At 35.0% G+C, this 16313-nt stretch overlaps 1 protein-coding gene across 2 annotated transcripts in view; it reads left to right on the top strand.

Moving 5' to 3' along the window:
• Positions 1-16313, top strand: part of LOC113234696 (protein sidekick-1-like) — a 389391-nt gene that overhangs the window by 336862 nt on the left and 36216 nt on the right. For both annotated transcript variants that reach the window (XM_026470138.1, XM_026470137.1), the window contains exon 3: positions 13306-13460. In XM_026470138.1, coding sequence (XP_026325923.1) covers positions 13306-13460 — 155 coding nt within the window. The remainder of the gene's footprint in view (positions 1-13305; positions 13461-16313) is intronic.

Below are 16313 nucleotides of genomic sequence, written 5' to 3'. Positions count from 1 at the left end.
CAGTATCAATCGTTTCATTAGTTAATCTGATGGGCACAACAGATGCAATGAATAAGTACGAGTCTAACACAAGTTCAGACTCCTCTGGAAGTCTTTGTTTATACTCACTTTGACCTCACGAGCCATCACATTCCCATTTACAGTATAAAACCAACTGTTTCAAACCGTTTTTGTACAGGGAATCTATCATCAATATCTTCGCCGTTGAGTGATGTAATAAATCCTGTAGGGATAACATTATTGCACATGTGTTTGTAATTTCAATAGCTGATGCAGGTGGGTAACAGTTCTGTTTATTTTTTTGTACTTTGTAATAAGGCGGTAGTAAGAAACAGTTCCGTTCATCCAAAATATTCTTCAAATATAAATATTGAGCCCTGGTCAGATCCAATTGATCGCTCAGCGTTTGGATAATATTAGAGTCGTCCATCAATTTAAGCACTGATATTTTTTTCTCTGCATCTGCAGACGTCAATGCCTCCACGATTTTTGCTTCATTACTTTTTCCCTAAGATCGCAGCCCTTGAATATGTGCATTATAGACGTGTTCGAATCCATATTTATTAATCAGAGTAGTATTTTTGCGCTTCTTACTAGATTCTGAAGAATTTTCATAAGACGTACATGGTCTTTCTCGTTTTCCAGTTTAAGTAGATGGAATGGAGTCGATTATCATTGACTAACTCTTGATCCAACCAATCACTGTTAACCCTCAAAAGGCTTCTTTCTTTCGTGATGCTTGGCTCCATCGACTGTTAAACTGTGTTAGAAATTTTATTAAAATCACTAATTATCAAACGTAAATTGTACCCCGAAAGTTCATAACAATCTCGTAAAAATGTTTCTAGAGCCGATTCATTTCTTCCACCTTCAATGAAGGAAAGTATTAGTTCTCGTCTCAAACATTTTCGAAAGTACTCATTTTCAAAGGAGTTGGAAAAGTATATTGAACAACAAACTACTGCTTGTTTTAATAAATTTATGAAATTAATGTGTCAGAGCATTATATAGTAATGGTATAGTGTGAATAATATTGATAAATATGATAAATGCAACCGCATCTCTATTATCTTATCGCGTTACATTGATTGTGGGTATTTTTCTGCGGTAGGACATTTGTTACGATTTCTTTCATATCTTTAGAAACCTCAAAAAATCGCAGCTGATTTTTATAAAGTTTTGATAATTAATACTTACGCTATGAAATAATATAAAATTCGAAGCCTTGGCAAGCTTCGCTAACAGTCAATACCTTTGGTGAATTTGATAAAGATAAGTTAATGTCTCCATTTTTAATTATGATTTATTTTCTGTATATTACAGAACAAATTTAAAAAATGTCACCTATTTTTGACATTTACGTAAGATGTGCTTTATAGAAACATATAATAACATATGTGATTTTGTTAGCTTATCTAACAAAATCAATACAAAATACGACGTCGAAAACTCCAAAATTATAAGGCACAACGAGATGAGTACGGGAATGGACATATTGGATGTATTTTTATTAAATCAACATATCTACCTATCTAAAATAAAAAACCTTCAGTGTAATAAAGTATGACATCTAAACTATCAAATAAAATTAAATGTGTATTTCAATTAAGACATTGATCAAAACCATTTTTGATACGTCGTTGTTCTACTATTTCCCATAGTGCGTCGTAACAAACCTGTAACTGGTAACAATAGTTTCAAATAGTTCTTATGTAAAAGAAAGCTAAAATGGCTACTAGTTTCTCGGGAAGGATAAAATAAAGTTTCGATTCAATAGTTTTTAAAATCGATAAGCGTCTGTTGAAAGAAAACGGCCAAGAATATCTCTCGTATATTGTACAGAACGGCTCCGGAACGGCGAACGGCGCTTTCAGTACGGCGATAGCCTTTTGAAACAAAGGCTTTTCTTTCCTTATTTTCTTTAGAGGTATTCTTTTCTTTAAAAATTTAATGAAACGTTTTTCAAACCGGATTTTACTCACATATTCTTTTAGTTCTTACATTATTACCACGTTACAGTTCTTCGAGAGACGCTACAGAGTGCATAGCGCGTAGGTCAAACGCAGGCGACACTTGTTTTCATTGCTTTACACGGGCGACCGACGGCACTGTCGTATTGCTTCTAATAAATTCCATAAAGTTTCATAGAAACTAGTGAAATCGCCTGCCGTTTACTTCTGCACTTTTCCTCGAAATAACATATAATAAAGAAAATCAGTACATTCTACGTTTCTTAAAAGAAATTGTCGCGAATCTTGTGTAATGTTATGTGGTGCATCTAGTAATAATAACAATAATAACGCATACACTCAAAGCCCCGCACTAGGGAAACCATGCCATGGACAAACACATAGACAACCACAAAATATACTTAAACTCACGAGAGAAATAAATGTAGGCCCATTAAAATATTAGTACTCAATAAAATATTATACTACTAGTACTCAATATTACTTATATACTAGTGATAGTTGGACGAAAGGCGAATCTGAAGGTCCACTCGGTGCACCTTTCACGGTGTCCCGCGCCGGTATACAAAAAAGATAAGCTGGGGGGAACACACGAGGCACATACGGTTTCCTCATCGTAGTACAATGTGTCATGTTATAAACATCTTTCTATTCGTTTATATGTATACCAATTCTCAATATCTATAATGAGAATATTTTAAACCAGTTACGTATAACAGTGTTGTCAGTCTAATCCATAGGTTCCCAAACTTTTTAACAACGCCCATTACCACGATAAATAATTAAAAACACGTATTTTTATATTAACTTAACACAAGTTTTTTTATAATATCAAGTGACGGGACGAACAAGCCGTGCGCCTGATGGTAAGCTACACACCTGTCCATAACAGTTGCATTGCCATTCAGGGCTTTAAATCTCAAAGATTTGAGGGGCAGTGCCATTGCGCCTGTCACCCTGAGACATAAGTTGACATGCTTTTTCCCTTTTCATTGTTATAATTATGTATAAGGTACGAATTGCTTCCAAGGTCCCTACCTAGGACTCTTCAGTGCCCAAAGTGGTCCCCTTTGGGAAACTATGGTCTAGTTTATATTCAATAATCTACAAAGTGGCGACAGGAAATAATCCTTATTATTGACCCTTTCGATCGACGTCACAAAAGTACAGATTTTGTTTTACATTTATTGGTAGTAATAATAATAATAATAATAATAACAACGCACACACTCAACATAGCCCCGCACTAGGGAAACCCTGTGTCGCGGGTGCCATGGACACACTTAGACAACCACAAATTACACCCAAACTCACGAGAGAAATAAATGTAGGTCATACAAATATTTCTCCCGGCCCGGGAATCGAACCTGGGACCTCTGCGTGGCAGTCCGGCATGGTAACCGTTCGGCCACGGAGGCAGTTAAAGGTAGGTTCGATTCCTGGATGAGGCAATCAACTTGTAAAAAATATTTGAATGCAAGTATTCGCGATCATCATATCAGCCGGAAGACGTCCACTGCTGAACATATTCAAAGTTATTCAGACTAGCCGATCGGATGCGACGTGCATCCATCAGTTATCTGCCATCGTTACCAGATCATCCGTCGATCTAGTAAGAGGCCGTCCCACTAAACGCCATCCGGTTCGAAGTCTGTGGTCTCCATGCAATGCAATTATTACTTACTATTAAATATAAAGTACGTTCCTAAGAAGCAAAATATTGTATCTACAATATCTATAGTACTTTTCCTGAACAACACTCTGTATATGTATTATTTTTAATTGTTGGATGAAACCTTGACTCCGATGAAGAAGAATTTGAGTGCGATTCCACTGGTACTAGTGTGTCTTGGAGTGTAATGTGTGTTTTATAAATTTTATAAAATACTTTGACGCACAGAATCTAAATAAAAATCTGATTATATAAACACAATTTTGATTAAAAATGTTGTAGCTACCTATTCTCAATTCACGTGGTAAGGTTTCAGTTTTGAAACAAATATTTATACTTGCTTGGCAACTGAAACCTTACTATAGATACTATTTATATCATGCTTGTACAATTTTACAAATAGGAATTTTAATGTTAAAGGTTACAAGAAGTACGTTCCTGTTTGTTTTTGTCAGTCATTGAAGTGTTGAAAAATTAAATATAGACTTGTACTGAATTAGTATGGAGCTTGGTACTTTATTCCCAGAAAAATTTAACCAGCCAGTCAGAAATTTTTTTGCTAGATGTAAGCTTGAAACAAAAAGTTTAGTAAAATAATTTAAAAAAATATTCTGACATGCATTTTTATTTATTTATTTAAAACAAAAAAAGTGGTAGATAATATGTTGTTTGCAACACTGCGATACTAAAAAAAATCCAAAAAGCCATGTTATATTGACATATGTAAACCAGACGTTATATGTATATGATGCATTTAGACGTTGAAAACATAAACATTGCATTGTCTTTGTTTAACTACTGCGTGCCGTCGTAAGTCAAAAGAGATAGCACTACATTGATTATGTCAAACACGGGAATCGAAAATACGTAACTTCATCGCTGCAGAAAATCGGAAATCAACCGAATGTTACATTACACCGGTATGTGTTATTTTTCTGCCTAGAAAACATACAGCTGCCCAAATATCTCATGTAATTAGACTCATTTAAGTATGAATAAACATTCATAAGTCTTGCCGAATTTTGCTTTGGTTACTTTAGATTACCTGTTTGTTAGTATATTTTGATGACTGTTGATATTGATTATTTTGAGATAGTGTTGTTCTAGTAAGCAGACATATTATCGATATTCTGTTATTAAAACAATTCACTACGAGGTTTATATTATTTCATTATTATTATTTTTAAAGTTTACCTACAAACGAAAAAAGAAAGAAAGAATGGTTGGAAATTATAGGACTGCCGAACATAAACATTGGATCAAATACCATCTTCGTTTGTTCGCTCCATTTTGAAGTCAAATTTTAATAGAACTTTGAATGTAACTAGACTACATGAAAATGCAATTCCATCGTTACATTAATTAGTAAATAACTTTATATTTAACTATGATTAAAATGGCTCATTACTTGCCTAGTAATAATAGCCTAGTATTAATCATATTTTGATTACAGTACCTAAACTATACAAATTTGCAAACATAAAAAACAGTTTCAATATTGAAGCCATACATTTGCATGTGGATATTTACTTATCTATGATTATGGTACAACACTAAATCCGCCATTTGTGGTGGATATTTTTGGTTTAGGTAGGTACGTTTATTCCGTAGATAGCCGCTCACACGATACATGCAGCCGTAGACGCATACCACACCTAGAGGTGCCGGTGATGATTTTATACCGATTTATCGGATATCGAAGTTATAACAGGTAAAAGAACTAATATTAATTGCTATTTCGGTAACTACTCTAGCAAACCATAAAGTTTTTAATGCCTGGGTCTGTCATTTAAAAAAATAACAACTTCAACAATACGTCACGACAATCGTGTGTGTTATTGTTTGGGCTGGTGATTTGGGTGTTTATTTATTGAAAACATACCGGAAGTAGCGTTTTTGAAGTTTACCCTGAATATAAATGTTTATAAACTATACTTTAAGGAGTAATTTCATGGTAAACGTTAGAACCACTCAAACGGAATATTATCATGTTTATCCAAGTAGATCATGTTTTTGTTGGTAGCACGGAGGGTATTTAGTTAGCAATGCAGAATAATAATTTTTATTTATAAAAACTTGTATTTAAACTGAATGCTTTTCTAATTTGCGAAACCAAATAGCCGCCATTTTGCGGTAGGAGGAGCGCATCGCGGGAGCGGATAGGGCAGCTCCTTTCCTTTATTTTTTCCATTTCGTGGGATTGCGTTCCGTTTTAGTTTACATAGTATTAAGAATCCCTAACCATTTTTTGGAAATTGCAGGTCAAAAATAATAATATAATAATAATTGTTTTTAAATCAGAATTTCTAGATTTTGAAAGCTCTTTACAAAAAACCAACTAATAGCTTAGTTAAATTTTCCATTTATTTTAGTATCACTAAACGAAACAACTACTTTCTTTTTTTTTTTAAAAATAGCGTCAAAAATAGCCCCCCGGGATACCTTGTGTGGCGGGTGCCATGGACACACATAGACAGATAACCACAAATTACAACTAAACTCACGAGAGGAACAAATGTAGGCCACACAAACATTTCTTCTGGCCCGGGTATCGAACACGGGACCACTGCAAGACAATCCAGCATAATAACCGTTCGGCCACGGAGGCAATTAGTTAACAAACAATTAAGTACTTGTAGTAGCATTAGAGCTCCTTGTAAAAGAGTTCGTCGAGGGAAGTATTGCCTCGGAATTACCTATTTCTGCCACCAAGCAGTAATGTGAGCATTACTGCGTTCCGGTTTTGAAGGGTAAAGGTGCTAGTGAAACTACAGGCACAAATGGTCTTATCAACTTATGTCCCAGGGTGACGAGCGTAATGGCGGTGCCCCTCAGATGTTTGTGATTTACAGCTGTGGGTGGCACTGCAACTGTTATGGACGGGCGTTTCACTTATCACTAGCCATGCGACTTGTTCGTCCCGTCACTTAAACTGAAACTATAAAAAAATGCTAGCGTCAAAAACACATTTCTTTTAATTTTTGTCGGTCACTGAAATGTTGAATAATTGTATATTAATAGTATCAACATAAATACTAGCTTCGAAAACATTTATATTTTGTCTACTTGCAACTGGCTCCGTGACCGAACGGTTACCATGCCGGACTGCCACGCAGAGGTCCCAGGTTCGATTCCCGGACCGGGAGAAATATTTGTATGGCTTATATTTATTTCTCTCGTGAGTGTAATTTGTGGTTGTCTAGGTGTGTGTCCATAGCACCCGCGATACCCTTGTGCGGGGCTATGTTGAGTGTGTGCGTTATTATTGAATATTGTTGATATCAAAGAGATTTCCGTGACTCTTCTTTAGAATTCAATTTTAACATTGAACAGCTACAAGTAACAAATATTGAGAGCTACAAGTAACACCAATAAACATCGCCCTAAGCAAACTATCCCACAAATACTAGTTCCCAAAATAAACAAACACAGCATCTGTAACATTCTTTACAGAATTATAATATCTTACATCGATGTTATTACCTCATGCTGCTATACACACAAACATTTCACTGTAAAAGTCTCAACAAAGTGACCTAAAGCTTGTAAGTAATCGAACGCGCTGAATAATATTTTAATCAAGTTTCCTATATGCCGTGTATGCCACATATTGAATATTCAGTGCCACTTTCTACCCGTTACGTTGTGTGGGACAAAAACACGTAATTACGATAGAGACTGCGGATGCCGCCGATCCGGAAATAAGAACGGAGTCTAGGCGCGACCTCTTATACAAACAGCCATGCATGCAACTAAGTTGGGCCAGGAGAACGGCGTGAGACAGAATTGACAATTGTTTGACCAACTGAAAGGTCATTGGGCACTTTTGTCAGGAATATTTACCCAAGGTTTTCACAAATGAAATAGGGTGCAATAAACTACTAAATAACTATACAATGCTAGGGGTCGCATACTTGCAGGGATTGGGAAGCACAAAAAATAAGCATATTAAGTCATCTGTTTAATATACCATATTCATATAAACATAAGTTTCATTAAACATTTGCCTACACAGTCATTTTCTTTCCGTTTTTCAGCAATAAAAAAGTAGCGGAGTAGATTTTACAGACACTATTATTTAGCATAGCTATGCAAAAATGACGAAGAAGAAATATGATTTTTGTATGCAAAAAATAAACAAATGTCTCACTAACTTTTTGGGTTTTGGCAGCTTTTTCTTTTTACTCCCATCGATTAAACTATATAATAATAAAAAAGGTATTTCGTTTGTATACATAAAATTGTACAAAACGGGTAAATTATGACCAAATGGTTTTTATATTGTTAATACTGATTGTCTATATATTACGCAGTGTTAATTGACATTATTTTGACAACTAATTCGCGAAATGGAAAATGAAAAGTCCAAATTTAGACTAAGAGCGGTTACACACGTCGGCTTTTATCAGCGATGCAAATGCGTTGCAGGAACAATGCAGTAGCTAATCGTCTACCTTTACACACGCGCAAATGCTAAGCGTGTTTTTAAGTAATTAAATAATTTATTTATTTAATGTATTTATTAATTTCACTTTTAAATTTACAATAAACAAAACAAAATATTGTGAATAAATCATTATTCAACATAAGCAACTGCATCGATGCAGTTGCGCGTTTACATCTATGCAATCGCCAATGTAGCGATGCAATCGCGTATTTACTCTAAAAGTTATTATATATCTTCTGCAAACTTGTATGGCAAAAATCCATGCTAGTGACTGGTTTAGCTCTTTTGGGTTGTCTCGATTTATGATATTTGAAATAAATATTGTAAAAGTTAATTGTGTATTTATGTTAAATTTTTATTGAATTGATATTCAATTATTTTTTGTGAAATTACTAGTTTGTTATAATTATTAATTCAAAGAACAATCCGGCCAGATCCGAACCGACGTCTTCTAGTAAACCGTGTCAGACGCTATACTAACTAAGCCACGGAACGAACCAGCGGACCTCACAAATTTTTCTATATGCTTGCGTCGAGCCTTTGTATTTGGTTTTTCAACGACTTTTTAGTCGTAGCGCCATCTATGAGAAATCTATGAAAGATTTTTTTGCATCGCTGTGTCTTTTTGCAAGCGTGTGTATTTATGCCTATGTAAAAAAAACAGCTTTTGGAGTTTTTTTCGTCCTTAATCTCGGGGGAATTTGCCTTACGGACGGTTTAATCAATGTAACTTCTTTTTCTTCGTATCGTATCGATGGCGTACGCTATAATGCTTGCCATCGGTTGTGAAAGGATTGTGCCAATCGGCGTAAGGTACTCGCCGATTATTGCCCCGTTATTGCCAAACGTACAGGAAAGGAATGGTGTGACGTGCAGGGAGATTCCTCCTAAATGTAACGTTTCAAGTGTAATTTGTTCACCAATAAATAAAGACATATTTTAATTTGAGTCCGAATTATGTAACGACATTCATTGTTGTAATTGATTGAAGAAAGTGTCATTTGTGTACTTAATGAAAACACGAGAATTAAAAATCACGTATTTGTTAGAGGTCATTGTACAGGTAAACACAACTCATATTTAGTGAAACGTAAAAAAACAAACAAAAGGTACTGCTTATTTCTAAAAGAAATTTGGTCCTGCAGACCAAAATACAGGACCAAATAATTACAATAACGGGCTTACGTGCACAACAAAAAGAAAATTAAATTATGTAATAAAACAATAATAAAATAATAGCAAAAATATTAACTACAGACTATATAAATAGTTACAAAAATACATATTTAATATTATAAGATCTATAAAATGGATGGAACAGTGGATAAATAGTGCTCATTGACTCTTGAGGTTTATAATTCTCAGTATCCTTAATACTTAGAATTAAAAATCTGCTCGTTTTATGGCCGCGATCTGATCACGTCTCGCGCTGCTGCAGGAAATGGAAATGACAACGATGAAGTTCTTTTGTGGCGCACCGCAGGGAGGTTAGGCCTTTTATGCTTGCGCCTTTCCCAGCCGGTGTTTTAGGGTTACACGCTTTGAAAATGCAAGTCACATATGCGAACTGCAATGCAGCTTTAAAATTGTATAGGCGTTGCCGGGGTTAAGAATGAAGCCTAAGAATTCTGAGTATAAAAGAGGTGTATTGTGCATTAAAACATTCCGTACATTGTTTAGGCAGTTTTTTTGTTTACGATGTAATATAATGGCACGAAAAAGGATGTGCACCTATTATTAAATGACACGACTATCCATAACAGTTGCAGTGTCACTCAGAGCTTTGAATTGCAAAGATTTGAGAGGCACTTCCATTTTGTCACCATGTTACCATTCAAAACCGGAACGCAGTAATGCTAACATTACTTTGTGGCAGAAATAACTATCTAAAACACTACTATCTAAAATATATATACTACTTTTTATTTAATATAATATCAAGTGACGGGACGAACAAGTCGTGCGCCTGATGCTATGCTACACGCCTGTCCATAAAAGTTGCAGTGCCACTCAGAGCTTTAAATCACAAAGATCTGAGGGGCACTGCCACTGCGCCCGTCACCCTGAGATATGAGTTAACAAGTCCCATTTGCCAGTAACTTCACCAGCACCCTTACCCTTCATACCGGAACACAGTAATGCTGAAATAGGTAAGGTGGCAGTACTTCCTTGGACGAACTCTTTTACCAGGAGCTCTAGTGAAAGTTTCAGTAAATTGACTATGATAAATGTAAACAGCCACACGTTGAGCACAGTTGATAATGTCAAGTCACATCTTCATATAGCACTCATGTTAAGGCATATTTACACCGCCGTAAGATATTCCGTAAGTTGCAAATTTGCGTCAGCATTTCTTATTTATTCATGACCCTATGAGTGTTCGCATTTCAACCGAATTGTCAGTCATTTAACATATTTTTTTGTTACTACGAGTTTTGAGAAATGAAAAGTGCTTTAAGGGTTCTGTATTTTCAAGGTTAATTTTAAATTAAATTGAATAGAAATTTACGATATTTGTGTTTTTTTTTATAATGCCTAGAAATATAATCTTGCCGGTATGTGAAAGGACTTTATCTTTCTAATTCTCTCGGTTACGTTTTAAAGAATGCTTCATTTAAGACATATATCTCATCATATATATCTCTTCAATATTTTGTTTATTTTTTTATATAATAGTACATAGGAAATAATTTCTCGTTAAATAAAAATACGCGATGTTTATTTAATAAAATTATGTCAGCGACATCTATATGCTCCTTGACGACACTAACAGTTGACACTAGACTATAATTCCGAATTCACAACGTGACTATCAAGACTCAGCTTGTTTTATTTATATTTCTTCATGAAAATGCTTAGAAATAATTTAAAACAACGTAATTTTAATAGATATTATTAATATTTTATATAGAATATTTTTTCTTTTTTTAACAGTTAAAATTCTCTGAATGTAAATAACATTACGTACTTAAACATTATACTAATATAAGACAATTCGGAACATCAAAAATGAAAGAGATGGCGTTATATAGTTCATATAACGTTATTTCTTTCCCATTTTTAGTAAGGAATAAGACATTAGCAATAATACATTACTTGGTTGACAGGTTTGTCATGGTACGAATATGAGTAATATTATAATAAGCTTACTTTAAGCTTACATTGAAATAAAATTGTTTTTGGAAAGGTTATGTTAGACCCCCAGATCGCACAATGCACGTGTGCAGTTCGTAACCTTTTCGCAAACTGACGCATCCGTGTCGTATTTGCCAGATCTGTACGCACCCTTAAAACTCGATATGAACAACATATTCATAACTCGTAATATGTGGACGTTTATTTTACACATTATGCGCGAATTACAGAAACGAAATCGTCTTCAGTCTTTATTGCGTGCTTAGGCTTCTTCGGAACGTTGCCAAATAGTCATGGAACAATGTTCCATAACTTCAACTCTATTAAATTTTGTATACTGAAGGAAACATGAAATACTAATTAATAGAATTGTAAGTATAAGTTTCTAGTCAATGTTATCCGAACTATTTGGGATCTATTTATTTTCCATTAAATTGTGAATAATTCGATTGATTCTCCTGCACTTCTCCGGTTAGGTTCAGTTTAGGTGAGGTTAGGTTTACTATTCCTAGATCAAGCGCAAAATTAGATACCTTTTAAAGCTCGTGTCAGTTGAATTAATCTCGGTATCTCTGCTTCTATGCGTAGAATTGTTAAAACATATAATCAGTTTCATGGATACTTTAATTGGATACATTAACTATGGATATTTTAATTGATTCCTTGCCCAGTTTCAAAACTATGATTAAAAGATTCATATTTACTGAAAATTAAATTAAATAATGTATTAATTTTTAATTTGTATTTTATTACCATATAAATTTGAAAATGTAAATCGTAAATATAACAAAATTCGTTTATAGCGTAGTTGTGGTAGCCTATTGACTATACTTTATTAGCTATAGCTAATGCACGCATGTAATATTTTATAAATATTTATTTCTCTCGTGAGTTTGTGTGTAATTTGTGGTTGTCTTTGTGTGTATCCATGGCACCCGCGATACAGGGTTTTCCTAGTGCGGGGCTATGAGTGTGTGCGTTATTATATATGTATTATAATATAATATTATAATACATCTGGTTTCGTACGGGTCATAAAACGCCACTCAGTTGATGACGAGCCTGAAAACGAAAATATAGTTTAAGATGAATATGTAGTAAAAATCATGTAATGGGTTAAACCGTCGTAACCATAATAGAAGTTGAAACGCATGAGGGGTTACAAGCAAGCAAGCTCATTACCGTCACGGCTTGTTCAGTTTTAATTAATGGCAAGTACACACGCCCGGTGTTAATTTATTTCCCTAGACTTAGAATGAATTGATCTTTAATTACATGATTAGTGATGCTAATTAATATTCGTTGTTAAGCTTTTCATGGAAATGTGTATTTGACAAGGCGATAATTAGGTACAGAAAAGTTGTTTTACGTCGAATGTATGAAAAGTTGTGTTTAATTTTACATTTAGATAATCTGTAAATTGCTTACAGTCTGATACGTATTTAATTGCCTCCGTGACCGAACAGTTACCACGCTGGTCTGCCACGCAGAGGTCCTGAGTTCGATTCCGTACTGAGAGAAATATGTATGGCCTACATTTATTTCTTTCGTGAGTTTGGGTGTAATTTGTGGTTACCTGTGTATATGTCCATGCTGCCCGCGATACAGGGTTTCTCTAGTGTCTAGTGTGTGCGTTATATATTCCCACGTATTTGAACCATAAAGTCGTATAAGATATATAAGTTAATATAGTATGAGACGTATTGAAGTTTGACTCTTTTAGAAAGCTTGTCCTTGGTTTTATTTTATAAGATCAGAACAAGGAAATATTAACAAAATTGGAAATTAATTTATCATTTTCAATTAATCATAAATAGGTATTAACTTGATATGACCTTAAAATACGCTTCTTTGTGAAAATCTTGTAGCAGTCCTGTGTTCGCAGCTTTAGACAGCCTAAACTTAATACTGTGTAAGGAGTTTAAAAGCAAACATTCTTAACTAATTAAGACCTCAGCCCTTTCTATGAAGTTTTCAAAGTGACGTATATATAGAACCCTTTTATGTTCATGTATGATGTACCCATTATATACATACATATTTTTAACATGAATAAACTAAAGAAACGTCGTTTGTTGCAGGCGCAGGCCTGGGCGCGCTACCAGGCGTAAATAACGGCGATGGAGGTCGTCCCGAGCGGCCATACTTCGATGACGTATCGCCGAGGAACGTCTCTGCTGTCGTGGGGCAGTCTGCCGTGCTAAGGTGTCGCGCAAAGCATATAGGCAACAGGACGGTGAGTTACGTTCACATACCTGACTTGCGTACCTCGTAGAGAAAGGAAGCTGAATTGGCAATGGCCTGGTCATATCTGTCGAAGAACTGATGGATGCGATGAATGAATGAATGGATGCGACAAGCTGTGTACCGGACGAAATGGCGCATTGGGAGCGGCCTATGTCCAGCAATGGATTGCGATAAGTTGTGGATAACGTACCGCATTTAAAAACTCGTTATTGAAGGATTTCAATTTTTTTCTCGGGACGAACTAGTCATGCGCGTGGTAGTAAGCACGCCTATCCATAGCAATGCCACTAAGAGCTTTAAGAGTGGTTCAACAAGGGGACTGTTACACTTGTGATTTATAGGCGATTGCATCGATGCAAACGCGTGATTGCATCGATACAAACGCGCGATTGCATCGATGCGTTACAGTGCCACAACTTAAGTGCCAGAGCTTTGAATCGCAAAGATCTTAGAGACACTGGTACTGCACCCGTTTCCCGAAGACATAAGTTTGTCTGTGCCTTTACACAAATGGCGCTAGGGCAAAAAAGTCGTTAAAAAACAAAGATCATGAGCACATAGCGAAGTTCGTAAAGTTGGTTTGTTCTTTTCGTAGCTCAATTAGACCGTCAGCCACGGGATGGCGAGGTCACTGGTTTGAGTCCAGCCAGACCGGAAGAATTTTTCTGAGTATTCAATCTTTGTATTAATAATTATAACAAACTAGTGAAGTAATTTCACATAAAAATAATTGAATTTCAATTCAATAAAAATTTAAATGCAATGAATAGCGACATCTCTAGCCGGGGCTGGTAGCTACAAAGGTGTCGTACTGGGTGACAAAATGTCATAGACTTCTCATAGATGGCGCTACGGCTAAAAAGTCATTGAAAAAACCAAATACAAAGATACGACGCAAAGCACATAGAAAAATTCGTGAGGGCCGCCGGGTTCCGTGACTTAGTTGGTATTGCGTCTGGCACGGTATGCTAGAAAACGTCGGTCCGAATCCGGCCAGATCGAAGGATTTTTTCTGAGTGTTCGATCTTGGTATTAATAATTATTTAATTTTGTTATTTCAGTTTATCATTGCTTCTAGGATAATACGAAACAGCGCGCCATTTAAGACACTTTAAAGTACAAACAACGATTAACCAAATAAAAAGGCGCCAAAAACAAATACATTTAAATTTAGAATTTCAATCAAAATTTGTTAAAAGGGCTAACATAGTTTATTACAAAGATTTGTAGCTGTGGTTCGCTACAGAACTCATTATTAACATATTTTCACACACAATATACTAATTTATACCGCCCTTACGTATGTGAGAGTAGCAATTTAGCTAATTCTAAAGCACTGCGTCAAAACAGTACTCAGAAACTAATAATCCATCATCGTATACCTTTTATGACTGTAATTTAGTGTGAAAACGTTCGCCACTAGAAAGCTAGCTAGTAGGTCATTTGTCTATGGCAATGGGCGGCGCTGCATCACCATGAGCCACCATAAATAGCGGCTATTAGAGCTCTGCTGACCCAGTCAATTAAAGTAGATGTTTCTCTGATTACATGCATTGTGCCCGAGGGTAAACAAAGCCATGAAAATTTTACACGTTATAATTATAATATTGCAACTTACACATGCCCTACGTAGGAGAATGTTCATTGCGTAATTTATTGTATTTAGAGAATCTATTTATGAAGAAAGTCTATTTATGATTTATTAAATCAAAAACTAAATTAAATAAAAAATGTCAATCTGCAACGTAGGGTTCGTCAGATAGACACTAATATAAATCAGCTACACGCTTCGACACGTAAAAATCAACAATGCAATTCGCCAGACAGATAGATTGATAAATGGTTTAATTATCCCAAAACACACACGTGCAATACATATAAAAAAATTTGAAAAAAACAATAGTTCAAAAAAAGCTACACTGCACAAATAAAATACAAGCATTTAAAAAATTAATTGAATAACACATACTACAAACACAAAAATTTGCAAGGCGTTACAATAAAAGTTCGCAACGCATTGTATGTGTGCGCTGTGGTGACAAAACGGCCGTAGCGTGTTGCTGCTCAATTACAGCACCATACTGATATTCTGCTACGTAAATAGCAAAAAACGGCGTAACTGCTACGCGGCAGTAAGTGCGTAAGAAGGTATAACAAAAAAATTAAAGTGTCATATTTAATTTTATGATTAGTACAGTTAGTTTAATTCTACACAGTGATAATAATAGAATAATTTAATTAGTATCACTGTTAGATTAGTAGGAATTAGAAAAATAAATTGTTGTTGAAAGGTTGGAATACCATAGACTCAAAATGCTTTGGAATCCTAATTTTTCTTTGCGTAAAATAGACTTTTTAATGTGTTTCCTAAGGTATGTAGCAGGTAAGCTTAGTATACCCGACTTAGTTATTTTTATTTAATTATAAGAATGAAAAACGACCGCTCTGAATCGTAGATGGTTCAAACATTGGAGGACGTTTTACATTTAACACTAGGCAGCATTAACGAGTTGAATGGTGGAATTTGTTTTAGGATTAAATATTAAAAAGAAACAGAGGTTAGTCACGGCGTTGTTTGTGGATTTTGAACTTTAGTTTGCGCAACACTTATTACTTATACAAGTACTATTGCAAACAGTGAAGTACAACTAGCTACGAATTACGTTACATGATAGTACTATGGGGATTATGTAAAACACAATATGTTACAAGTTTTCAGTGTATAAACTTTGTATACAAGCAAAGAACTAAAACAAAAACTTGGGTTACGAAGTCAACAGCCGGAGGATGCATAAAATTAACATATGTATACAAATACAATTATTTTAATCCAATAATAATT

Source organism: Hyposmocoma kahamanoa, unplaced genomic scaffold (assembly GCF_003589595.1).
Source record: "Hyposmocoma kahamanoa isolate Upper Pololo Valley unplaced genomic scaffold, ASM358959v1 86, whole genome shotgun sequence".
Taxonomy (NCBI): Eukaryota; Metazoa; Arthropoda; class Insecta; order Lepidoptera; family Cosmopterigidae; genus Hyposmocoma; species Hyposmocoma kahamanoa.
The sequence above is the reverse complement of the archived record's forward strand: the minus strand, read 5'-3'. Positions and strand labels throughout refer to the sequence as shown.